Genomic DNA, 27,571 nt, shown 5'->3' on the forward strand with positions numbered 1-27,571 from the left:
TGAAACTGTTTCTTAGGATCTACAATGTTTGGTTTTGGTTTGTTTGTTTTGGTTTTTTTTCTCTTTTCCTTTGCATAGAGATGCTGGAATTCTTTTCTTGGATATTCCACACTAGGAGTTTTGACTAGGTTTGCCATTAGCTTTTATTCTTTTCTTTTAGATTAGCAGTATTGTGCCTTATAGCAAAACACTTTGGAAACCTGAAGCATCTGAGAGTAAATATAACCCCTGGCATCTCCCATTATGACCTCTTATCCAAATATTTATATACTGTAAGTGGTATAAGGAATTGCTAAACTGTTTTGTAAAGAAATATGTATATTTAAAACACTACTTATTGAGAGTGTTAGGTGAATTGTTTAGGATTTTAGCAGTGTCATGTTATAAATAATATGCTACATTCCTCAGTTTTCTTTTGTAAAGCTGTTACTACAGGTTGCTTAAAACAGTGTCTTTTACTAGACATTTGTTTCAGAGTGCATTTTGTTTTTAAAATGTATATTTGGAATGTTTTTAAGAAAATATGCAATTCTTTTTCTAACTTATATTGAGCTTCAATAGAAGCAATAACTTTTTAATTTTAGAGTGAATGTTCCAGAAATGACAGAGGTTTCAGCTGGGGAAATATAATCTGAACTTCTACTTTGCAGAGCAGATGTTTCACCCTAAATTTCCTTCAAAATATTCCTCTTAATGCCTACTTAAAAAAAAAAAAATATCTGCCTCTTCCCTGTAGGAGTGTGACTTTTAGGTTTACTGGAAAATTGTCAGGTTGTAGTTCTGATGTCACCAGCAGGTGCAAGCTTTTGTGATGCCTTTATCTTACAAGAAGCACATGAGAATGGAATATGACTGACCAACCATCTCCAAAACGGAACAAATAAAGAAACAACCCACAACTAAACCAAACAATGTATAGGGACCTTTATATCTCCAAAAGAAGCTTATCAACGCTTCCAGAACTGCCTTTAAACTATCTCTTCAGTACTAAAATCGAAGTCTTCTCCCTCTTCCTTAACACAAAACTGAACATTGATGTAGTAAATGTTGAGAGGGTTTAAACTCTAGCTCAAGGAGGAACCAAAAGGCGTTATCAAGAGAAGTCTTGTCAGTCTGTGGATTGTGTCTTGCTGATACCTGCAGTGCAATATTCATGCTGGAGGGGAGAAATGTGGTAAGTACTTCAGCTTTTATGTAATACCTATAAAACCAGAAGCTTTTCTTAAGAATCAAAGCTCGGATCCAGCAGAAAGCTGGAAGAAAAGCTAAAGAACCTGCAAATTGAAAAGTGTGCTTATAAAATCTGAAGTGTAAATAGAAAAGTATCGGAGTATGAAGATTCCTGGAGTATGTTTCTAACGCTGGCACTATACCGCTTTTGTTTCAGCCTTTCACAAGCGTAGTGAGAGTTGTTTCAGCCAAATTGGTTTGCGCACAGTTCATCTTTGATACGAGACCTAACTATAAGGCCAGCTGTGCTGCTGAGGAATGATGACAATAAAAGGCCGAATTGCAGTGCTTCCAGCAAGCAGTTTGCTCTCTTTGGAAGCACGATGACAAAAATCTTCCGAAGCGAATCATTAGTCTGACCTCAGTCAAAAAGCTGACACGCACTAGCAACAAGCGGTAGGTGAAAAAGTACAGGACAGGGAAGAGACAATCTGTGGAGCTTAAAACAGTAGCAAGAGAGGATTAGAAATGTGAAGCTTGTCACCCACTGTTATAACTCAAACTGATTACTTTTAGAGTCAATGGGTTTGAGCAGCTATAAGTAAGTACAGGTTCTCGGATTTTGTTGATCTGGAACAAATTGGTATTGGATCAAACTGGTATTTCTAGTTTATAGCACTTTGTGGAAGATTTATATGAAGGTCAGATCTAGTGAGGCTTTCCCTGCTGTGACTTTTTGCAGGATAGGTACCTCGTGACTCCCTTCCCTATCACTTGGAGAATCTTTAATCTGCCTCTTCTGCTTAGGCTATGGCCTGCCCAGTGTGGCAGCTGATGCTGGACGTGTTGTGGGTTCCTTCTGCCCTGTCCCCCATTCCCTCCCTGGGCCCAGTCTTTCTCTGTTCCTACCTGAGCATTTTTTATAAAACATGCAGAAACTTGCCTGAGACCTCTCTCTCTTTGTCAGATTTTGCCGAAATCATGTGGTATGATTATACAAAGCTAAAGCAGGGTGCCCACACGAAGTGGACAACCCCCCCAGCGGAGATGTTGAATAAATCAGTTGGGGAAAATCCCTAGGCAGGACTGGGGTTGGTGGTGGTGGTTGTAGAATGAGTTTTGTTAGTATTGTGTTCATCAGTATGGTTTCATTAGTTCTGGTGTTACTGTTAGGGAGAAAACTTGTAAAGTTCAAGTGATTATTTTTTTATTTTTTTTTAAAAAGGAGCTATGGACATGTCAAAATGGACTGGTGTTTGAAGTGAGACTAGAGGCCCTCTGTTTAGAAATCTTAGTTTATTAATAATAGTCTACAAATGCCAAATTTCAGAATAAATTTGATAGTAAATAACTGTATAAACTAGCTTCAGCTTTCAGCCTTGATAGCAAGCAAAAATAAGCCATAGACACTTCAGATCTAAATGCATGTTAAGAGTGAGATTAACTAGCTGCAGTACCAATTTAACTAGAAAATCTGGATTTTCTTTTGCTAACTTCCCCTAGACTGGATTCTCCTTTGGCTCTAAGTAGTGCTTGGAGGAGATTCTTTGCATGTACTAGGGAAGTTTGATTAGACAGCCTTCCCCCTGCCCCTCACCCTCCCGAGTAAGTGAATGTAGTTTGGTAACCTGTTGCCAGTAATTAGTGCTAGATTCTGGAGGTATGCCAGAGGAGTCGTAGGATAATTTAACTACAGTGAGAATGCTTTTAATCCATGCCAACTTAATAAATTGGGCACTGGTGTATTCCTGCCAAAGCTGGGCTGTTACGTTTTGGGAATTCCAGTCCGGTGCCAGTGTGTAACTGGCACGGAGAAACACCATTGCAACAACTTAGTCAAACACGCAAAGGCTTTTTTTTTTTTTTTTTTTTTATCACTTCTTGATCCAGGTGTGGTCCTCCTGGTTTTCTGCTGGGTCTGCTGAGCTTTCTCTAAGGCCTGGCCAGCAGTTGTGCAGAGGGGAGCCCAGCAAGCAGGTGGCATTGGTTACCCCACTTTCTGCGCCCTGTGTGGTTGAGAGGAGGTGAGGCAGAGGTGGTACCCACACTTGCAGGTTTCGATGAGCTCCATCAGAAGTGAAAGGTGGTGGTTTTGCATTATGACGGCAACAGATAAGACACAGCAGGTTGGGCTGATTATTTTGCTGCCCCACAAAAGCAGACTTCTCCTGTCTAGATGGGTCTAGACGTGCAACTACCATTAGTAATACCAACTGTACTTTGGAGTATGCACCAGTAGGTTAAGAGTGGCATTCTGAATTTATGGAGTATTTTTTTGAGTTGTTGGCACAAAGTATAATAAAAACATGGTTTTGTTGCATGTCAACATCCCAAGTGTTGGTAAAATGGGGAACTCCTGCTCAACAGAGCCTGTAGCACCCTGAATAGAGCCAGTGATGATGATGTGGTGATGGTTAGGTGGGTTTTCGAACGTTTTGTTGGTGGGTTTTTGGGTTGTTTGGTTTTGCGGTTTTTTTTGAGTGGAGAGGGTGCATGTGTAGTTTTCATTGGTTTGATTTTCAGCACTTGGCATTGAACGCAGTGTCTCTGTGCGGGATGAGGATACTGAGATCAGTAAGAACGTACTGACTCTGCTGCTCTACAAAGAGAGGTGGATCTGAAATCTAGTAGAGGAATCAGCTGGCAATATCTCAGGGGGTTACCCTGGAGGGAAGGGAGTTCTTGGTGTTAGCTGCTGGGTGTATCAAATTGTGTTGGCAGCTTGACAAGGGACTGTTCTCTTCTGTATGTCTCCCTTCAACCACCAGGCTGGGTGAGACCGCGCACAATGGCTCAGACCGCTTTAATAGCTTGCTGTTACAAGAAGAGATAGAGTGGTCCTTTCTGGTTTTCCTTTTCTGCTCTATTTGCTCTGTCTCGCATTCAGATTAAGAGTATGTGATGAACTAATTCAGCTTAAGTGGCAGAAAATTAAATCTATCAAAGCTGTATTTTGACAAGCTAGGAAACTAAATATCCTTACTGTGCAAGTTAATGAAGTTTTACTGCTGGGCTAAAGGGACGAGGAGTTGGGGTGGAGGAGGGAAGAGCAAGACTCTCGCCTCGGGTAAGTTGAAGAGATGCAGTTTTATAATAGGGGCATGGCGAATTACAATTCCTGAAATGCAAGATGGCGGCAGCAGCATGTTTATTTATCTCTTCTTAACCGGAATGGCTGTAAAAATTGTATGTGTCTTCTGTCCTTGAGACTGATCTTTACTAGATGTGATCTTTTCTCTCATAGGTGATACGTGAAGATTTGGGAATTGGAATTGTAGATTAAACATGCACAAATCAAGCTGAAGGCTTTTGTTTTTGTTCAGTATGAGTCCTGATCTCCCTCCTCGGATATCCTGCTGTATTGCAAAACTTGATTTGAGAAAGTTTTAAAAGTAGAATGTCTCTATAATTGCATGTGTTTGTGTGAAGAATGCATTGCCTGGAAAATGTCCGCTATACTTCCATTGGACCTGGAGCTACTTTTCACCATCTGAAACATGGTAATGATACTGCGTTTTTAAATGAGCATATCCTACTTACTTCAGAAGAGCAAAATAATTTGAGTTTCCATCGTTTTGTTAGTCTGAAGCTTAAGTCCAAAACTTTGAAGCCAATTACTTTTACTATAAACATAACTGCAGAGAACCGTTTGAACTTGCTGGTCTGTCAACAACTAGTCACAATTGACTGCCTTCTGTGGTAACCTTGTATTAACTCGGTTGCATTGTTTGGATTAAGTACTGGGCTATGTCTTTTCCATTGTGTATGTACAACTGTAAGAATGTCAAGTTATGCATTGTTGTAACTTAATGGCTAAAAGCTCAAATTCCATAATAAATTATGCAGATCTTTTAAAAAGCAATGTCTGAGAAGCTTGAGGATTTTGTTTTCTTTGCTGCGCTTATGTAAATGGATCTGAGCCATTCAAGTAGCACAGCACAAACTTCATGCTTAAAGAAACAAGCTTAACTTTCTGCGTGGTGCTGAGGGAAACCTACGTAACCAGTATGGGGTGAGTTAACTTTGGCTGGCTGCTAAATGCCTGCCCAGCTGCTCTTACTCCCCCTCAATAAGGCAGGGGAAGAAAATAAGATGGAAAAACATCACAGACGAAACAGGCCTGACTTGATGGAGATTAATTTTAATTTTTTGCCATTTAAAAATGGAGTAGGACAGTAAGAAACAAGGACAAAACTAAACCCGTCTTTCTTTCCCCCTCGTCTCCCTAGGCTCACCTTGACTTCTTCACTCTGGACTGCCCTACCTCTCCCCTGTGAGTGGTGGAAGGAGGGTTGGGGTCAGTGCATAACATTTGGACTCTGCTATTCCTTCCTCATGCTGTTCCCCTGCTCCCGCGGGGGGTCCCTCTCATGGGCTGCAGTTCTTCAAGAACTGCTTCGTGCAGATCCTCTCTGTGGGGTAAATGGAGTTATCCTGGAGGTGCCACCAGCCTGGCTGAGGGGCTCACCTGTGCTAGCTTGTATGGGCTGGGTCTGGCACAGGGCCACCCTGCAGCCCCACAACAAGCACAGCCTTCCCAGGTAAACCCAGTACGTTAGGGAATGTGTGAAAGGTCCCTCCTAACAAGCCAAACAATGCAGGAGCATACAGCCAATTCCATAACAAGTTTGAATGTTTTCATCAATGTACAGGGCTCTGAAAATAGGCTGTGCCTATTTCCTAAGTAGACAAATATATTACAGAAGTGCCTGTGCTAAAAATCTTAAAGACTTCTTGATAATTTTTATATTTACAGGACAAATCCAGGGACTGGGGATTTATGTATGTCAGCACAACTCAAGCAAATACTGTGAAGAGGCAGAACAGCAGACCTTTGCTGTAGTATCATAGTAGCAACCCACTCTTTTTGCAAGACTTAAATTCTTTTAAAGTACTTCTGTAAATCATAAGGTAGATTACTACTGCTTCAAGGCATTGCAATCAGTTTTTTGATGGAGCCTATTACTTTGGTATAAGCTGTAGTACTAAGTTCCAAACAAAGCCTAAAGTCTATACAAAAGTGTTTTTTTTTTAACCATGTTTTTGAAGAGGGGTACTAGTACATAGAAGATAGTCAAATTGTACTTCAGCTTCAGTAGATGTAAAGCATTAAGGTACAAGTTTAGATAAAGCACAAGCTAGGTTAACTGTTGCTGCTAATAATGACTTACAGCAAACGTGTTTGTCCTGGTTTGAGGTGAAACAACCAATTTTGTTCAGTAACTTTGCTTCTTAGCTGGGCCTGTTCTAACTACTGAAATTAACAGCATATTGTACAGACAACGTTCACTGTCTCTGAGTGATAAGATCAATCTTTATAGCTGATGCTCAGGCATGGTAAGCAGAGAGGCTCTTCCTTATTGCTGTAAGACCCAAGGCCAACTAACTTTGATATTTGCCCCATTGGACAGTCGGAAGCAGAAAAGCATAGAGGGGTCCCACCTGCGGGGAGGAGCAGACAGGACAGGTGACCCAGAGGGTATTCCATCCCATCTGCCTCATGCTCAGTATAGAAGCTGAGGGATCAGAGGGTCAGCCCTCTTTCTTCAGTGGCCTGTGTCCAAGGAGGACTCTGTTTGTCTGCCTTTAATCCCAAATGCAGATCTGGAATCCAGTTCCCATCTGTCACCAAAGTCCAGCCTGGGCCTGCCCCAGTGCCAGCTGGTGATGTGATTATCATCCTGGGAGCTTGATATGGTTTTGTATATATCTCATTATTTCTTTTTTTTTTTTAGTTTTATTATTAATATTTCATTAAAGTAATTTAGTTCCTTCTAAACTCATAAGTCTTTTTTTTCTCCTCCTCTGCCTCTCTCTTTGAAGAGGGGTAGAGGGGAGCATCTGTCAGCCCAATCTGGGGTCCCCCAGATCCCCAGTAGCCAATTTTGCATAAACCACAACAGTTTTAGAAGGAATGTCTAGAACTGGAACAGGCCTTAAATAAATGCTACTGTAGTTAGCCTAATATATCTTAACTCTGGGAAGCCATACAAGTCTAACCCCTAATGACAGGAGAACACTTCTCACAGGACTTCTTACCAAAAGGTTATGCTGCATGAAATGCGAGATCAATGGGATTTTCAATCCAAGCAATTTAGCAACTTAAATTACTTTGAAAGAGAAAGCCAAAAGACAGTCTTGACCTTGCATTATTGATTTTGTACTTCATAAAAATTGGAGAAGCAGATGCAGATTTAAAACAGCTTTCATTTATCAAGCAGCAGACTTTCCTTTACTCACTGAAAGGAGCATGCATCCTTAGAAGTTGTAACCAGCTTCTAGAAGGTCTTACACTTCATACAGTGAAGGTTACTTACCTTCATACAAGTTCACTTGAGTTATTCACAAAGCTTTGGACAGTGAGTGCCAGATTAAAATTTAAATTTGCTGTGAAGTGGCAAGTATCATTTGCATGCTTTCTGGAATCGGAGCCTGTAGTTCAGGATATGCATATGACATACAGAGTTTAACCCATTGTCAAAACTAGCGTTAAGTGTAAGGCCTAACATATTTCACAAACTCAATCATGTATATCAGAAAAAGCATTATTTATTGTTTAAATGCATAAAATGCTATTTATAGTGTATTACATCGTTAATCCAGTGATTTAAGTTTAAAATATACAGTTAATTGGTACAGAATGGTGGCAGGGTGTTCTTCTTTGCCAATGACAGAGTGGTTTTATTTTGATGTTTTCGTCTCTGATGGATTTTCCCCAGTGTCTAGTGTCTTCAGCAATCGGAAAAGGCCAGCTGCTTCTCGTATCCGACTGAACTCGATACAGAATGCTTGCACTTCTATAAACAAGTCCTGTACATTAATAATTTTGTTTCGGATTAAAGACTGAAGAAAGACACAGACAAGGCGTACCAGGCGGTTCTGAAACAGAAGAGATAGATACGGTTTCACAATCCAAAATAAATGTTTGCAACCAAGTCGGTTAAAGGACAGTTGGCCCTCAGCAGTACAACTGATGCATTTCAGGAGGAATTTAACTTCAGCAGTAATCTTCTTCCCAAGCCTTGTACGTGCTGCCCCTACTCTTCCATCTCCCGTACTACTACTGTATTTAAAAAATTGACTCCTCTGCTCTATAGTACTGTACTTCTGGATACAGGAGCTTTCTCAAGATGAATCCCATGCACAAACAAAGCACCAGATCTACCCATGCACTGTACTCAATGGCTTTATTATGTAATCTCCAAATAAAATCGGAGAGAAGGGAGTGTAGCTTAAGATGATGTCATCACTGGGGTCTTGCTTAGTCTTATTTTCTATAATTAACACCATGAAGAAAAATGAACAAGCTTCACATCTCAAAATTCCCCAGTCACCACATGATTAAGGCACTCCAGATGGGAAGTGACAGCAACAGAACTGATCCCAAACTTTCCTTGTGGGAAGTGCTCTATTGCTGAATTAGCACTTGACCCTCTTGCTCTATCCCATAAGGAGAGACCCTACCAGGGACACCTAATCCAAGAACACGCCTCAGAGCTCATGGGTCACTTCCTGCCTGCCCCAGTGAAAAGATGGGACCTCAGAAGTCTTCCTCCTTCCTAAGGGGTGCGTAGGTAACACCTTGAAGAGCACACTTGGAGTTGGGAAGTGGAGACCTCAGAACTAGCACCTATAATTTGTCATGCACAGATCCAGTCACTAACCATCTGCTTTATACAAAGCAGTACATTATACACTATAGACTATATAGTATAGAGTGTGTATATATATATAGTATATATAGTGTGCGTGCATATACAGTACTATAGTGTGTATATACTATATAGAGTGCATTCTTTCTCAAGGACAAAAAGCAGATCTTACTTTATCATTAAAGTGGTCTCATAGTTCACATTGTGAAAAAGGGTCAAACCCAAGCCTGTCTCTCAAAGAAACTATATACATGAAAGCTTATCAGACAGAACTGAGCAGACTTGATAGATTGTGTCCAAAGTATACTAGATTATTAATTATAGATTATTAAAAATTATTACTAGATTATTTAAAATATCAACTATTTTTACAAGAACTGAGCTTACTGTTGCAAAATTTGCTACCTGTATCAAGAGAGTTCAGAAACTGAGCCAAGTTATTTCCTTCACTGCGATCAAAAGCCATCACGTTTTCTCTGCCACAAATTTGTTACAGGAGTAATTTTAATAATCAAGGAACATGAAACTCGGAACAAAAGTACAAATGCAAGATGCTGGCTGACTCCCAATCTCATGCCTCTTTTACTTCCAATAGGAGTGGTTTTGTACTGCACTTTTCAAACAAAACATCTCGTGTCTCAGTTGCTGTGAGGCCTCATGTGCAGTATTAACAAATGTTAGATCTCACAAGCTTTGCATGCTACTTGATGATCAGTATGTGTTCCTTGCCACTCTGTGCTTTTTTTGTCCCCAGTGTGCCTGAAGTCCAGCCGCTACATGCTCCCAGCAGCCCCTCTGAGCAGTGGCCTGGTCTGTGGGCACGCTCTCAGCTGCAGCCCAGCTCTGCTGGTATTTTCCTATTCTGCTACCAAGCGCAATAGGCACAGCTATTCAGCAGGTCATAGATCAAGCCACCTATGTATACCTGGCAGAGTCCCAAAGGAGAGAAACATCAACAGCCACCAAAAAACAACAAAGTTAGTCGTGATCTGGAAGGGTATTGGGAACAAGACAGAGGGGGTTTTGCTGCTATCTAAAACCACATTGCACCCGTATCCTGTGTGCTGCACACAATTTTTGTCTCTGCAGTGTAAGGATATACTGGAGCTAGAGAAGGCACTAGAGAAGGACACAAAAAAAAGCTTAAGAGAAAGGAACAGCTGCCTTCCTGCAAGGGACTAAAGAGGCTGCAGTCCCTCAGTACTGAGAGGCAAAAGCTCAGTCAGGACTTGGTCAAGATTCACAAAATATTGGGTGAACTGAACACTGAACTGTTTTTCACCGATGACATATCCAAGAAAACAAGATCTACGGGGCAGCTGGTGAAACCAACAGATCGGTTTAGGATAGAAGGAAGTACCTTGCACAGCACGTAGACAACCTTGCGTGCCAGAGGTGTGGAAACCTCCCCCGGGGCGTAAAGATCCTTGAAGTGGCTACAACTTGCATGCTGGTACTGAGGAAGTATGACAGGCTTGGGAAGTGGAGAGTATGGTGTTAGGAATTAAAGATAAGGTTTTTAGGTCTTTGAGGAGATCTGGAAGCTGTTGTAGATTGGCAATAGTCCTGCTTGAAGGGCAAGACTTCCGCATGTTTTGTAACATTATCTCAAAGGTTTGGAAGTGGGGGGTACACTTGTACAGAAAAGAAACTTGAAGCTTAAAACTAAGCAGAAGGCGAACAACTAATAGTGGGGATGAAGAAAAGGCACACTGAGCGACAGATAAACCTTTTGCAGGTAAGAATCTGAGTCACAGACAACTGCAGTTTTGCCAGGGAGAAGTGTATTATGTCTACAGAATAATAGGGAACAGTAATTACCTGTGAAGCCTTGTAAAAAGGTGAAGAAATATCTGTTAAATGCTGTAAAGAACTGCATAGTGTGTTCGGAAAAAAATATGTGCCTTTAAAATAAAGAAGCAGTAAGACAGAGTAACTTAATGCTATCAGTCTTATAAAATCTCAACACCTTACACAGAGCAATATATGGGATCCTTTTTCCTAAGCAATTTACTACTCACCTGCATATATTTGTCTTTAATCTGTTCACAGGTGGAGATACAGTTGGAGATATAAAGATGAATAAATTCAGGTGGGAGATCAACTGCAGTAGTAAGCCTGTTCAAAGTAAAAATATCCTGTGGTTTATGAAGCCATAAATCTAGTGATTCCATTGCAAAACAGATGAGTTAGACCTGTGATACTAGTTTATTCCCAGTTGTGTCATACGGAGCTGATTTCTGACAGTTTCCACAGATATATTTATGAACATTTTCAATGTCTTCATTAGAAGTTCAATACTTTTTTAAACTCTGACACAGTACAGAAGCTGAGTTAGATTGGTTTGTAGTGTAACACACCTACAAACATTTGCTATATATTACACAGTTGAGTCAATGATACTGGTTTCCAATTTACAATGAATCCCCCAAGCTGAGTACCGAGATTCTTCTGCAATAAACACTGCGATACAACTTTGCTTATTCATATTTGCATTTCAGGTACTGAATCTAGATGCTAAACTCCTTCCTTAAGCATACAACCAGAATAACTCCTTTGTTGCATCAAAAGATCTGTTCCCTTAGTTCCTTCAGATCAAAATTTTATTCCTAAGAACTGAAACGAACTGAGTATCTAGAGCACAAATACAGGAGACCCTGACTAGATGAAGGTGTTAACTAGAGAGTAATGATGTACAACAATCTCAGAAGCTTCTTACTACAGAAGAAATGGAGAACTATCGCATCAAAGAATGGTATTAGTGTATTTTTAAGGGTTAACAGCAAAGCACACCTATTTGTGGTTTAATACTGGCTACTAAAGTATTTGAGCTGCAACCGCTTCTTACCTGAAAATGCAATACAGGTCTCAAGTTTTAGATAACAATATACATTAAGTGTAGAACTGCCATAAAGTTACAACAGAATTTGACCAAAGTAACTCTAATCACAGTCCCATCTCAAATAGTGAAGGGGGCAATAGGGAAAACAGTGCAGCATCACAGTCCCATCTCAAATAGTGAAGAAGGGGGCAATAGGGAAAACAGTGCATGTTTTAGACATTTGAATTTCAAGTTTTTGTCTTACTTCACTTAAAAATTCAGCGTCTCCCTGTTTGCACTGACAGTCATTTTGCAATTTAAGAAAAGTTGTTCCTATCATAGTGAAGCTGTGGGAGAACCAGCATGCCTGACTCGTGGTGTAGCTATCCTGCACAGGAATAAAAGCTCTTTTCTTACTCCTCTTTCTCCATGTTGTGATCATTTGCCCAACTTCAGGGCAGTAACTGCTGTCAGTCTGCACCAGTAGGGAGGGATTTATTTCAGAAATAAATTGTTTCTTTCCTCACGTGATATTTAAGGTACCGTTCAACTCTGCTGCAAAGGGACTGCTGAATGAGGCGGTTTTGGGAGTTCATATTCATTAGTTGCCAAGAAATGGAAGAAAGTTAAGTGGGAGACGTACTTTTGTAGTTTGTGGGGATTAGCTGTCTGAGAATCATAGAATGGTTTAGATTGGAAGTAACCTTAAAGATAATCAAGTTCCAACCCCCCTGCCATGGGCAGGGACACCTCCCACTAGCCCAGGCTGCTCAAAGCCCCATCCAGCCTGGCCTTGAACACTTCCAGGGATGGGGCATCCACAACTTCTCTGGGCAACAGAAGTCTTCCCATTGAAGGGACTTAGCATTCTGTTAAGAAAATGGTTTATACCTATATGCAGAAGTTATTCCCAATGAGGAAATAACAATACCGCCTTTTGTTTACTTAAGCCACATCAAGAATGCAAGTTGCATTTAAGCAGATTATCTGTGTGGCATTCGCTTTCTGTTGAGGATTCTCACAATAACTGCCCTTTGCCCCACTGTAGCCCTCTATCTTCCACACAAGAATAGCTCAAGATGGACATCTGGAAATGTTAATTTTGATCCTAATAAAACAGAACTGCTACCTCAGTCGAAAGAGAAGACAGAAGCTAGAGATGAGGCTAATTTTTAAGATATGAGAAAAGAACGTGAATTCATCAGGAACAACTGGATTCTGACCCATTGGAGTGACAGTCACTACAGTGGCAAAACCATACACATCCAGTAACTGGTCACTTTGCAAGTCAGTAACTAAACTTGCAGCTTCCTGGGACGTCGGACATATACTTGCTAGTGAAATTTATACATTAACCAGGAACCTGGTGTCTAAAGAAAACGTTAGGCATACTACAGATTTTAGTGAGAGACTCCCCTAAGTGATAACCATTTTAAATACTGTTTTGAGCTGAACGTATCAAATCGTTTGATAAAATGATTTTCTAGTAATTATGAACTCCGGTTCTAGTTATCCACAACACAGTATGTGTTCTTTTCAAAGCAGAAACACTTTGCTAATATTAAAGAGTAATGCAGTGTTTTCTTTGAATAAGCCTCTCTTGTCTTTGAGCAGGGACTGAAAGATTAACTAGCATAGCCCCTGTGCAAGAAACATGCTTTTTACCACATCCAATATGGTAAAATATGGCATGGTATAAATAATTAATATAAAATTATAGTAATTTTAATTAAACAAAAGTATTTAATTATAATATAAACAATTAATATAAAATGAAATATATATGCCCCCACCATCACATCTTTCTGCTGGCAAATTGTGGGGTTTTTTTCCTGTTAAGTTGCAGGTTCGCTACTGCTAATAGGAAGGTGTCAACATTACAGTAATATTTTAAAATAGCATGACTGTAAAAAGGAACTTAAATTGGCAGCGTTCTCTGAACTTCACACTGAAGATGTTTGAGAGGCTCAATTCTTTATTACCAACTCACAGCTAACTTTACAAACTTAGTCTGGACTAAAATAAGGTTTTTTTTTCTTTAACTACAGGCACCACCAATAAGGAAATACATAGAAAGCAAGCAAAGCCTTTATGAAAGAAACAGACAGTCCAGTAGTCATAGAAAGCAACAAATCCACAGCACTCTCTTCCTCTGCAGGATTAATCAGAGCACACTAAGTCTTTTAATAATAAGAGTATTAAAAAAATACAAACCAACACAAACAGCATCGAGAAATTGATAAGGGAATGATAGTTTGATACTCTTTTCCTTCACTGTAATCTGACTAGCAATTTCTTCAATGCCTGTTACTTTTGGTAGTCTTTGGAATGCATCCAAATACAGTCCTGCAGCCAGCCTCACAATCACTTAATAACTGTTCCTTTATTTGTTTTACATACTTAAGGAAACCTTCTTAAATATGAGATAGTACTCACCTATTTACAACTTCCATTGAATGTAAGGACATGTCCATGTTGACCAAAACAGAAAAATACTCTGTTATCTGACTAGACTGCATCAGTTTCAGCAACATTTCTATAGCTACTAAAGGATTGTTTTCAACCAGGTCTGGCAACTTGGCAGGAGTGAGACCAATATGGTAAACAAGCTTGGGGTCCTTTTCCAGTTCTCCAAGGAGCTGTAAAGAGGGAAAAAAAAAAAAAAAACCAACAACCAAAAAAAAAGGATTAATTTTTTTTTTTCTTAACTATTCACATTTCTGCTTGAAGAAACTGCTATAATACATCTAAGCTAAAGAGAATGATAACCCTTTAGATTTAGGCAACTCTATTGAAAGACACTGGAGGTATACATTAAAATTTCTATGTAAAGGCAACTATGCCCATAAAACCTTTAATAAGTAATTTAGTAGTCTTTCATCAGTGAGTGGCAAGGAAGAGTGGAAAAAAACATGAAAAGTTTCAGCCTTCTTTAGTTTCCTGTCCAGCAAGAAGAAACCTCAATTTTGAATTCATTGTTGTCAGAAAAAGTTATGCAAATAAAGGATACTTTATAGAGCTAGCATAATGATTATCACAAAAAGTCCACTGAAATCAGGGGTAATACTATCAAATTGAGAGGGTGGGGGGGGAATTGGTGTTGGCATTTCTGAAATAATTATTTATCAAACGTTTTCACAGAAGCACGAACAACTTCGTTATACGAAGTTTTCCATGCAGAAAAACACCGGTGCCACTTACTGATCAACTATAACTATGTCCAGTCAGTGCTATGAAATTTAAAGATTTCTTCCTTATTCATGAAAACCCAAGCCAAAACTCTTAGGTTTTTACTATTTAAAGTCCTTTGAATTTCCTAAATTCAAACACAGGTCAAGTGATCCAAGTTTTCTAAAATACATAAGTTAATAGGTAGCGTGTTAGAAAAGCATTTTAGGCAGAAAAAGTGCACAATACTTACCTGTGTTTGCTGTGGGGAAGTTAAGGGACTTTTAAAAGCTTTTGCCATGATTCTTTTTATCTCCACTCCAGTGCTGTTCTTCACACACATTGACTTATCCCACTGAATTGTGTGATCTGGCTCTATTGGATTTAGCCATGCCAATTCATCCTCACATATATGGAGCGGTGGCGGTGGTCGAATAAACTCTGGTCGAAAGTGACCTAAAACAGCAACAATGTGAAACTTTTTTTCAAGCTTCAGGTATTCAGTCTTACATCAGTGCAAAAAGACGAACCCAAAGCCCCGTTTTTTTTTTTTTTTTAAGCTATAGTAACACCGAGAACAGCATTATGATATTATTTGGCTCCCAGAAAAACATTTATTTCCGACTTTTCGTGATGCTGTTACATCAGCCTGCTTTTCCTCTTGATTAAGATCACTAAGTTACTGATTCTACGGTATTTTTTCCTTCCACAGTAACTGCTTCCTTGGAAGGTGTTAACAGTCAATACAGATCTTAGTGTAGTGGACTAAGACTTGAAGGGCATCAGACCCAGTGTTTTAGCCAACAGATGATACGAGTAACAGGTTGAAGACAGGCTCCAGATTTTTAAAAGTCTGGAAATGTGAACACTGTGGAGTCTGATCTGGAGGCAGCCTGATACAGTTTTGCACTGTTTCATTCCCCTTCATTCCCATTTCATATCTTGAAAATACTTCTGAATGACATTACATTTCATCTGGAGAAGTATAACAACATAGCGTGTCATGAGTTACAGAAACAGATGTGAAAATGTACATACTTTCTATTGGAGGTTTTGGTCCACTCACTAAGGCTTCTGTGATCTGGGAGGCAACAGAGCTGTCAAAACCAGAGTTGGAAGAATCTGGGTCAGGATCGCTGAGAATGCTGGGGAAGCTGGCCTTGCTCTGTGTTGGCAACTCGGACTGACGTTCTGAAAGAAGGCCAGTCCATAATATTAAAGCATAAAATTGAAACAGAGATGCCTGGAATACTAAAAGTGGTGAGAAACAATCAGCTTTAGAGAAGGACTAGCTTAAAAAAACCCCACAGATATCATCAACATGAAATTTAGTACTGTGTCAGGCAGCTAGCACTCAAGAGTGCCAGCTGACAGGCGAGGGACAGAGGCATGCAGCAAGGACAAAGAAGAAATAGAAGTGAATCTGAAACACAGTCTTGACTCTAGAAAAGGTAACTGATGTAATCTGCATCTAAAAGCACATTAGCAGATTCACATGGTACTCCTGAAAGACTTCACGTGCTATATCCAGTTTTGCAATCACTTCTTCTCAGAGGAGAGAAGTGAAAAATCTACGCAGATACATTTACAGACTCCGCAACGATAATGGCCATACTAGACCTGAAGTCAGCTATTCAGATTTATCCAACACCTTGCAGTGGCATTGTGTAAGCTACTTTTGCATTCGCTGTCAAGCTACAAGCAAGCACTTACGTGGAAGAAGATTAATTGTTACGTGATTCTACATACATTGTCATTAAAGCAAACCTCAGAGGAGCAGAAACTCCCTTTAAAGGCCAGATTACAGAACATAAACACGTTACATTAAAATAATACTAAATTTAGTATAGACAACTGAAGACTTGGAAGCAACTGGCCGAAAAGAAACTATGGGGCTTAATACTCACATTGTCAGGCTTTTAGATGTTCTGTCACAATCTATCATTCTTGTGTATCTGAAGACTTAATGTCTGATATTCTGTATTATTTTGAGAGATCATGTTTTCTGTTGCTTTGGCAAAAAAAACCTCAAAGCAAACCCCAACAGACAAAAAGCAGAAAAAAAACACTACAGACCACCACCTTACACTCCTCACACCCCTCCACAGAGAACATTAAGCAGCAGATTAAGCCTTAAGTAATACGACGTCCAAAATTGTTAGTACCACACAAGGAACCCCTTGAAAAAGTTCCACGTGAAATTAAACACCACTCCTTTTCCTGACTAATTAAGTGTAGTGCCCCTATTACTTGTAAACAAAGCATGCTTGCTCCTTTTTGTGCAGCCATGTGACCCTTCAGCTTCCCATGCATATGAACTCTATTTCACATGACTCCAACCAAATCCACCAGAGATGCTGAAACTGACAAAAGCGTCATCAAAACAAAGCACCACCTACATTGCTAATTTCTTTTTTAGCTTTCTGTCCTATTTTATTCCATTATTTCAGATCGTGCAACCATCTGCATACATGCTCACTGAAGCAGCACAGCAGGGTATGTTTTTCTGTTAAAGGCAACAACACACATTTCAGTTGTTTTCAAAAAAACCCAATTTTAAAGTCAAAGTCCAAATGAGCTGTTTTATAAAACATGACTTTGACTTTATAAACTGTTTTAAACTTCCACTTTCAAGCTTCCATGTAGCCACTGAACAGAAAGGTTCATTTAAGAAATTAAGTTCTATGTTAAAAAAAAAAAAAAGATATTTGGTGTCTTTTTTCAGTCTTTTTATTTATAGTCTAGAACTTAACTCTGTCAATTGGTAGAAGTAAGCCACTGATTTGTTTGTATCCCCATAATCTCAAATGATTTAAGAAATATAAGAGTTTAAGGACAGTCCTTCAATTCACCGATTTTCAAAGCCTGCATAAGCACTTAGTTATATGCATTGAAGCTCAAAAGCTCACCCTTACTGCTTCAAGAATTAGGGCTGGATCAACAGTTTCAGGTAAGCAGAAGCAAGAATTAGAACACGCTGATTTAACAGGAAAGAACACAGCATCTTGAACCAAGACATTTAAATTTAAAAAAAATTAATCTGAAAACAATCACTTATGTTCTCTTATGCAGCCATTTTTTTTTTTATTATTTTTCCAGGTAAAAAGACACTTAGTTTGATTCCTAAAGGAAAGCTCTACGGTGTATTACAAACTTAACTTAAAACAGGTCAATTACTCTTAGATCAAGTAAGGGTTAGCAGACAAAACGTTCCAAGCACTTTGCCAGAAGACCCATCCCTGCAACTAGGAGAAAGTGACATTTTTGATACAGTAACACACCAGATTAATAAAACCAACTTAAAGGGAGAGACCAAGGCTTGAATGAACATTCTGTAGACCAAAGGGAGAAGAGAACAAAGCAAATTTTAATACTCATTCCCAAGATGCTCTATTCCAACACTACTTTGAGGGGTGGGGAAGGAACCAAAACAAACAAACAAACAAAAAAAGAAAACCACACCCAGAAAAAACATCATACAGTTGCAAGTGAGTTGTCAAAATGAGCTCAAGTTCAGAAGACATACCAAGTGGTTTCCCCTCCCTTTACACAAAAAGGATTGGTATAGATACAGTGATACAAAAAAATGTAATGCTTTCCAAATTATTTAAGTTGATTTTGCAGGTATATTCTAAAGCAAGTAAAAATCGTCCTGCTCTAACTAGCCCTGAATTCATCTCAGGGACCACAATTTTGAAGGACAAGCGAGTCTTACAACTGTTATGTTCTATAAAATGTTGGTGGAAAGAAAAAAAAAAAGAGTGTAAATGCAAGCCCTTAAACATTGGATCTAAGCACCACAATACAAGTGTTTCTGCAGCGTCCGCAGCACAGCTTCATCCTGCATATTGAGTCTTTAGGAGAAATATACTGGAAACTTCCAAAAAACTCACAGACCTTCTGAAACATGACAAATAGACAGTCGAGAAACATCACAATATTAAAATATGCAAGAGATTTACCTTCTAAAAGTGAATAGAAAGCAGACATTTATTCTAGGGAGCTACAGCAAGAAGTCTGAGAAAGACATCATGAAGCTTTTTCAGATGCAACTTGTTTTGTTACATAACTCCTACCACTGCTTGTAAGCAATTAATTATGCATGTTTACTGGATTATGTAAATAACAATACAAGCACATCTTACAGGGCTTAATTTTTCAAAGCCTCATTAATGACTTTGTACTGTACTTTAAGCCATCAGCATCTTCTATTAAAAAAAAAAAAAGGACAAATTAAAATGCATGGCCTACAGTACCCATCCATACAGCTTCAGTTTTGAGGTTCTCTACATGTTTTATTTTTAATGAGAACAAACTGTTCAGAAGGCAAGCACAGTACCAAGGGGAAAATAAATAAAAACAAATGAAAAAAAAACAGGCTTCTTGAAGGCATCACATATCCCTCGTGCTAAAAATCACAAGTTACCTGAAGTTTCACAAACTCTGAATTCACAAAAGTATTCTAGAAAACACAGACAGGATGAACAAAACAAGAACCAGAAGGGTTTGTTTCCCCCTTGAAAGGGTGTTAGGGTGTTCAACTTGAATTTTCAAAATATCCCGCAGTCCGAAAATAGTAGCTAAGGAGAACAACAGAGGACATTTATACACTGTGAATAAAGGACAGAGTACCACAGCAGAACAAACCAGTGACAGATTCTACAGACAAAAAAAAAAAAAATAAAAAAATCATGATACCAAGATACAACTGCAGGATGGAGTTGCCTGACCTGAGACAGTAAACCACATTGCCTGACCTCAGAGCAGTAAACCACATTGTACAGATATAGAAGTGGGATGGTCAGTTTTCAAGTGAGAATGTTCATTTGCACGTACTTAGGAAAAAAACCCACAGTTTTCTGGTGTTCAAACTAGCTCCTGGCTCCCAACAATATTTTCTATTTCAGATTAGCTCCAGATGTGACTCATCAGTCAATGTGATCAGAACAATCATGTTCCTGCTCCTTTTCTCCTGTCAAAGGATAAGCTTCACATTGCTCTTCTTTTCAATCTAGTAAAACTAGACTACCTTCCCACACTTGAGCTAACACTACAAGATCTGACTTTATTTTATGAAACTGAAGATATAATTGTAATAGCCAGTTTGCCAGGTGCAGCTGAAGTACTAGTATTTGACAGCATGACAGATACGCTTGTTCTCTTATAACAGAAACACTGCAAAGATTGAAAAGGGATAAAAATACACACACACAAAAAAAAATAATGAAAGCTTAAGATGAAAAATCTTCCTATACTTGCAAAATGTTCTCATGTTTAAGACAGTGACATATATGCTTGAAAAGCTGCTTGTTAAGTAGGATGCAAAAGTTAAGACATAATCTCTGCTTGAAGTTTCTCTATGTGCTCGAAGACCCTAAGCCATAGCTCAACCTTTTTCACATTTAGGATAGACAAGAGTGTTTCTCAAGTACCTCACAGCCACACACTCATAAGTGAATGACAGTCATGAATCTTCCTTACCTGCTAATGCCAGTTGAAGCCCACTTATATCCACTGACTGGGCCATGTTCCCCACGTCCATTGAAGCAATCTGCCGAGGAGTCTTCTTGAACAGTTCTCTAGGGGGGGCCAACATCAGTTGAGAAAGAAAGAATTTTTCTGGGGGAGTTATGGGAGGTAAGAAGCCTGTGGAGACACAATGAAAATCAAGCCCTGATTTTTAAGGCAGTAGCAGTAATACTTTCCACACTCTTTGTGCGGCATAAGCGAAAATAAATCACAAACTAACATGTTATTCAAGGCAAGATCAGTGCAACTGAAGAGTCTTCAAGAATACATACAAAACTGCTACCTAATCAGCTGCTAAGGTGATGTAAAATACAGCGTTATACTGCTGGGCGTCATGCACCTCAACGCGCAACATCTGATGCTAAGTCTGTCATAATGGTTTCTTTACCCGTTTTCTAGTTTAAGCAACTAGTGAGCTATTAAGTATGACACGATATTGCAATTCATGTTGTGAGTTATAATTTTTTAGAAACCAATTTACCCATGGCTGTCATGCTTGTATTTTCTGAAGTGAGATAAAGTGTTTCACGTATTTCTTTAAGAGGTCTGTTTTGGAGCTTTAAATGGAAGAAGGGGCTGACTGCTTGGGAGGAATACAAGAATGCTGTCAGGGTATGCAGGGAGGAAACAAGGAAAGCCAAGGCAGCCTTGGAATTGAACCTGGCGAGGGATGTCAAGGCCAACAGGAAGGGTTTCTTTAAGTATATAGGAGACAAAAGGAAAACTAGGGAAAATGTGGGCCCGTTGTTGAATGAGACAGGTGCTGTGGTGACGGATGATGCAGAGAAGGCGGAGTTGCTAAATGCCTTCTTTGCTTCTGTCTTCACTGTTCGGGCCAGTCCTTGTGAGACCCCGACTTTGCAGGTAACAGAGAAAGTCTGGGGGAAACAAGACTATCCCTTGGTTGACAAGGAGCACGTTAAAGATCAGTTAGATAAATTGGATATACATAAATCCATGGGGCCTGATGGGATGCACCCTCGTGTGCTGAGGGAGCTGGGGGAAGTCATTGCTGGGCCTCTCTCCATTATCTTTGAAAGGTCCTGGAGGACAGGTGAGGTGCCTGAGGACTGGAGGATAGCCAATGTCACTCCAGTCTTCAAAAAGGGCAGGAAGGATGACCCGGGAAACTACAGGCCGGTCAGCCTCACCTCCATCCCTGGGAAGATGATGGAGCAGCTTGTTCTGGGAGTCATCTCAAAGCACCTGGATGAAAAGAAGATTATCAGAAGTAGTCAACATGGATTCACCAAGGGGAAGTCATGTCTGACTAATCTGATAGCCTTCTATGACAAAGTAACTAGATGGGTGGATGAGGGGAGGGCAGTGGATGTTGTCTACCTTGACTTTGGCAAGGCTTTCGACACTGTCTCCCACATCATCCTCACAGGAAAGCTTAGGAAGTGTGGCTTAGATGAATGGACAGTGAGGTGGATTGAGAACTGGCTTACAGATAGAGCTCAGAGGGTTGTGGTTAGTGGCGCAGAGTCTAGTTGGAGGTTAGTAACAAGTGGTGTCCCTCAGGGGTCAGTACTGGGCCCAGTTTTGTTCAACATATTCATCAATGATCTGGATGAAGGGATAGAGTGTACCATCAGCAAGTTTGCTGATGACACAAAACTGGGAGGAGTGGCTGACACGCCAGAAGGCTGTGCTGCCTTACAGCGTGACCTCGCCAGGCTGGAGAGTTGGGCAGAAAGAAACCTTATGAAGTTCAACAAGGGTAAGTGTAGGGTACTGCACCTGGGGAGGAATAACCCCATGCACCAGTACAGGTTGGGGGCTGACCTCCTGGAGAGCAGCTCTGTGGAGAGGGACCTGGGAGTCCTGGTGGACAACAGGATGACCATGAGCCAGCAATGTGCCCTGGTGGCCAAGAAGGCGAATGGCATCCTGGGGTGCATCAAGAAGAGTGTGGCCAGCAGGTCGAGGGAGGTCATCCTCCCCCTCTACTCTGCCCTGGTGAGGCTGCATCTGGAGTTCTGTGTCCAGTTCTGGGCTCCCAGGTTCAAGAAAGGCAAGGAACTACTGGAGAAGGTCCAGCGGAGGGCTACAAAGATGATCAAGGGACTGGAGCATCTCTCTTATGAGGAAAGGCTAAGAGACCTCGGGCTGTTTAGCCTGGAGAAGAATAAGAGGGGATTTCATCAATGCCAATGCTTATAAATATCTAAAGGGCGGGTGTCAAGAGGATGGGGCCAGACTCTTTTCAGTGGTGTCCAGCGACAGGACAAGGAGCAATGGGCACAAACTGGAACACAGGAAATTCCATCTCAGCATGAGGAAAACCTTTACTTTGAGGGTGACAGACCAGTGGAACAGGCTGCCCAGAGAGGCTGTGCAGTGTTCCTTCTCTGGAAGTATTAAAAACTTTGTCTTGCTGACCTGTAAAGAAAGTGAAGTTCTCTGTTCCTGTCAGAGAAAGAATTTTGGTTCTGTGGAGTTGAAGACCTGTTGCAATAGATTGGGAAGTTGAAACCATGTCAGTGTTCTGCACAATGGAAGCAGCCCAAGTAGCTGTTTCTGGGTCTCTCAGAGGCTGGGAGATACGGTTTCATACAAAGGTATAACAGACTTGGGAGAGTGATAGCTTATGACAGCAAAACTAAGTTTTCCTGGTAGGCGTTGCTGGTCTAAATTAAAGAAACTCATGTGAGTAGCTGTGGCTATAAATGTCCATAACTCTACACAAAACCATAGGATGATGTTATCTAGCTCAGCATCTTGTGCATGACTGCTAGAAGAAGTGTCTCATGGGGAAAGCACGGAGGGCGTACGCTTGGCTTCTGGTGGTCTGCTGTTTAGGTTCTTCCTGAGTCAAAGGTTGAATATTCATCACTGTGATTTCCAGCCCCAAGGAAACTTTCTTCCTTGAGCTCCTCTGTGAAGCCGTTTTTATTTTTGGCATGCATAAAACTCTCTGGCAACGAGTTCTGCAGTTTAAGAACCGTGTTGTGCAAACCAGTACTTCCTTCTCCACTCTGTTCATTGCTCATCATTCTGTGCATCTCTTATGTATTACCTCGGTTGTCCCACTCTAAGGTCATGTCCCCTTCTGTGAGATCTGCCATCCCTAAGGTCATGTCCCCTTCTGTGAGATCTGCCATCCTTGTTGCCCCTCTCATATGTCTTTTCTACTTCTGCAGTATCCTTTTTGAGAAGGGGGGACCAAACTTGCATCCAGTATTCATGCTGTGAGTGTTCCGTAGATTTATACACCTTTGTAGTTTGAGTCCTGTTTATTTCTCTTTTCCTTTTTCATGTTTGCTCTTTAGAGCCATGAACCTGACACTAGAAAAGAATTGTCCTCAATGACTTTCTCAGCAAAAAATAGGTAGCACCCACCACTACAAAAGGGAAGGATTCCTTCCCTTTCCACCCCACCCTCATTGCAGTATTTTACTCTGCATTTGTCAAGTAGTTGATATCACTGCCATTTAAATCAATCTTGCAATATTACAAAAAACTCCCGCAGCACCTTCCTGACGTTTTTTATTCTTACAGTCCTGAATGATTTTGTCTCGCCAGGAAACTCAGCATGTACCCGGGAAGAGTGCATCATCCATCCCTTTATGCACACACAGAGAAGTTACTCCTAAGTCTCACCTTTGTGCACACAAGTTCTGGTCATTGCTGTAGTTTCATGCAATTTCCTTAGTACAGAAATTGGACTTGGATTTATAGTTTATAGTTTGTTGGATTATTTCCAGGGCCTTTTAAAGATTGGTATCAGACTTTCCACCATTATTTCTTTGATACTGAGATCATTTTGATGAGCAGGTTGCACATTGTAGTTCATCGTTTAGCATCTTCATTCTCCAGCTGATGCAAACCTCTTGAGTGAATCCCATCCGATCCTGGTGATGATAGTGACTCATTTTATGCATTTCATTTCGCATCTCTTACTAACACTTCACTGTGACACAGTTATCTTGACTTGTACCCCATCAGTAAAGGTTCATGTCTGGGAATATCTCCAAGATCCCATGTAGAGATGCAAAAAATTAATTTTGCTTCTTTCCTATAGCCTCTTTGCCTCGATGCTTTTGGACATTGTGCTTATCTGTTCACCTCAGACTGACCAACAGATTTTCAGCTTCTGGTGTGATGGCAAATGTTGTTTTTACTCATTTTTGGGATTAAGTTTAAGGTTAGAAGTGTTCACACCTAAAATTGTGCCTTAAATTGAGGGACAGTTTGTTGGGTACTAATCCACAGCCAAATGGACCCATGGTGCTTCTATCCAGCTGGTCTTTTTTTGTACAGCCTGCTCCTGATAACAAACTGCTGAAGATAGCAGAGAAAGGATTTGTTGCAAAAAAAAGAAGAAACATGTTTAGAAAGAGAAAGCTGTCTCTTCTTTTCCTATAAATTTCAGAAATGTAATCCACTCTTGGATAATGTACTTACTGGAACAATGCATGTAGAATTGCAGAAATGGACTTCAGAGAAATAAAAAGTTTCCCCAGTGACTGAGATAGCAAAAAAATTGTGTGACTCATATGTGGCTAATGCAGCCATCTGAAATTATTCTATGCAAATTAAAAGGTTTCTGGTCAGAGCAGGAAAGCTAACAGTTTAGCAGATGGAATATTTTGTAGGAGGTGGGGTGGGCACAAGCGTCAGCTGACAAAGGGAATTTTGAAGTCACGATGATTTTAAAACATATTGCCATTTCAGAGTAGCAAAAATCTTAATCTAAGAAAAATATGGGCATAAAATACTCTTGGGGCAGGAAGTATAGTAAATGTGCTGCAAAAGGGTTTCTGTATCTGCACAAGGGGCTGTATTTTGTGGGCATGTGTGTTGGATATTCTGGGACTCAAAACTTGTGTAATGAAGAAGCAAGAATATGTGATACTAGTGCAGACTCAAATACATGAGGTCTCAGCCAGATTTGATTTCTGAAATAGATCACATTACACTCGAGGAGGAAGGTTGGGGCCCCAGCCACTTCAGTGGGTCTGGGGGGGTCAGATTCCGCAGGAGATACATCGCCGCAGCACAGTCTCGCGGTGTAAAGGGAAGGGTTCAGTTTTCTGCCTTTGCAGAACAGCACCTCTGGGAGCAGGCTGAGCGTATTCCATTTCTTCTAGATGGCTTATAGAATAGCTATTAAATGGTCAATAAAAGCATAAAATACACCCGTCATTCTTTATGTTTGGGTTTGAGTAAGAACCTCAGTAAAAATCATGCTTCGAGTTCCCAAAGAAGGATAAAGGGATTGGGGCTATAGATAACTTACTGACACTCGGTCTCCTTGTCTAACTCTGTCCTGTTGGCTCATAAATGCTAATACAGATGCACAGATTCCAAACTAAAAGTGACACGGTCATTCTAGCTTGGCCGGTAACCCTTTGCAAATACAAATAAACCTTTACAAATTATTTGACCATTAGTATGCAATTGTTTTAGTATTTAAATGAACACCAGCCTTTGATAAATTGTAATTGTTACTGGAAGATTAGATCCACGACCAAAGGAGCACATTCAGTTTGATTTGATTTGATTTCCTTGGCTAAGGGAAAGGCCATGTAATTTAACTGTAGGAGTTGGTTTTCCTTCTTTCCTTATTAAAATTGATTATGTCATTGTTTGCTGTTGTATTTTAGATGACAGCCAAGGAACATGAACTGCATTGTGGGCACTACAAAAAAACACTACTAATGAAGGAGCAATAGAAAAAGACAGCGTTTGGAAGGAAAAAGAAAAAGTGGCAAAGAAGATGTATTAAATTGACTTGCTCTGCAGCAAGTATTCGAGTTTCTTTTATTAAAGAGGCTGAATACCTAGGAAACAACTCTCACCAGCATATCTTTTATCCCACATTTCATCTGGGATTAGGAAACAACTCTCTATCTTTTATCCCACATTTCATCTGGGAAGGACACAGTGGGAAGGAATTAAATCACACCTTAAAGTCAAAGGGGAAATTAAAGCACTTCCAGATTGTTCTGTTTATTCTCATGAGTCTTCTTTCTTGTACACAAATTCCTTTCTATAATAATTTAAGTGACCCATCCCATCTACGGTGCATTGTAAATAGCAACATACCAGAAAGAGGAAGGAGTAGGTGTGTTTTGTATGCTTCTCTTCATGTGTATCTTTCTAGCGGCCATTGCATGTTTTTCTTCCTAGTTCATCTCTTCAATTCAAAACAGAAGATGGGACCACCAATGCTGTAACAGATTTTGTTATTCCTGGAGCAATCAACAATATTGGCATGCTAACGATGCCTTAAAAGCCTTCCTGAGTAACTGTATGAGAAAGCATCTTCACTTGTTAGTCAGACCTCAAAGGTGCCAAGGGATTCTTGGATACTGCTTGAAGAGCACTTAAGAAACACCAAAAACATCATAGCATGAATGGATTCATAAGTGCTGAGCATGGGATGGCTTAGAAATAAACATGTTTGTTGCTGAATTCTTTAACTACTGTGAATTTTAGTGATAGCTCTGCATTTTAAGCCAGTTTTCAAATGGTGACTGCTCACACATGTAAATTAATTAGTCCACTCTCTTGGTTTCTTGAGTGTTACACACTTCCAGAAGTGTTGGTGCTTTGGCCCCAATTAAAATCAATGGTGATACTCCAGCAGGGTCATATTGACAAGTCAAAGCAGCATACAGTATTGCTGTATCTTTGCATAGGCCCTTCTTCTGACTAGGAAACCCTTCCCTGATACCTCAGAAACATTTTTTCCTCAAAAAATAATTTGAAGCAAAATGATAATTTAATTTGTCCTTTTTTCTTACCATTTAATCAGACAGGGATTTTTTTAAACCCATCTGTAATTCTAAAATAGCTGAGCATATGTTTTGTGTGAAAACATTCAGTATATGCATTGCTGGAGAACTCTTCGCTGTGAACTTTAATTTGAGCACTCAGCATTTAAAATTCGAGATATGCGGTTGCACATCTGACTCAAACGGGACTATTTCCGTTCCCTGGCTCGATGGCTTGATTTATGCTTTATCCAAAATCAATTTCAGTTGAATCTTTACCTATGCAGCTAAAATTGCAGGAGGAAGGACTTTGTGCTTAAGCTACAAATTTGAAATCCACCCTCTGAAGGAGCATTCAATAATTCAGAGCTGATTAGAGAGCTCTTGTCCAGGAAGTGGGAAATTCAGGTTCTCTTTGTTCCTCTGCCTGTAAGGTTTTAAACTCCAGCCCAGGCTATGGCTGTTAGGAGCAGAGGGGAATGTTTATCTCCCCTGGCTGAAGTTAC

General features: G+C 40.1%; 1 protein-coding gene across 1 annotated transcript; it reads right to left on the minus strand.

The window, feature by feature from the left end:
- Nucleotides 1–7,705: 7,705 nt before the first annotated feature.
- Nucleotides 7,706–24,674, minus strand: CNOT11 (CCR4-NOT transcription complex, subunit 11). The gene is made up of 7 exons (XM_009883119.1): nucleotides 24,569–24,674; nucleotides 20,293–20,457; nucleotides 15,850–16,002; nucleotides 15,065–15,267; nucleotides 14,080–14,282; nucleotides 10,844–10,940; nucleotides 7,706–8,049 (listed from the first exon to the last, which is right to left on the minus strand). The coding sequence occupies exons 1-7, from the start codon at nucleotides 24,672–24,674 to the stop codon at nucleotides 7,852–7,854; spliced, it is 1,125 nt and encodes a 374-aa protein (XP_009881421.1). The 3' UTR covers nucleotides 7,706–7,851.
- Nucleotides 24,675–27,571: the final 2,897 nt, after the last annotated feature.

Source organism: Charadrius vociferus, unplaced genomic scaffold, assembly GCF_000708025.1.
Source record: "Charadrius vociferus isolate BGI_N301 unplaced genomic scaffold, ASM70802v2 scaffold92, whole genome shotgun sequence".
In the NCBI taxonomy this organism is placed as follows: domain Eukaryota; kingdom Metazoa; phylum Chordata; class Aves; order Charadriiformes; family Charadriidae; genus Charadrius; species Charadrius vociferus.

Excerpts from the sequence above, each read along its gene's own strand:
- CNOT11 (XM_009883119.1), bottom strand. The coding sequence starts at position 24,674 with ATGTTTCTTCTTTTTTTTGCAACAAATCCTTTCTCTGCTATCTTCAGC. Across the intron at positions 15,268-15,849 it reads ACCAAAACCTCCAATAGAAA|GTCACTTTCGACCAGAGTTT; the intron begins GTATGTACATTT and ends TTGCTGTTTTAG. Across the intron at positions 8,050-10,843 it reads TTAAAGACAAATATATGCAG|AACCGCCTGGTACGCCTTGT; the intron begins GTGAGTAGTAAA and ends CTTCTGTTTCAG.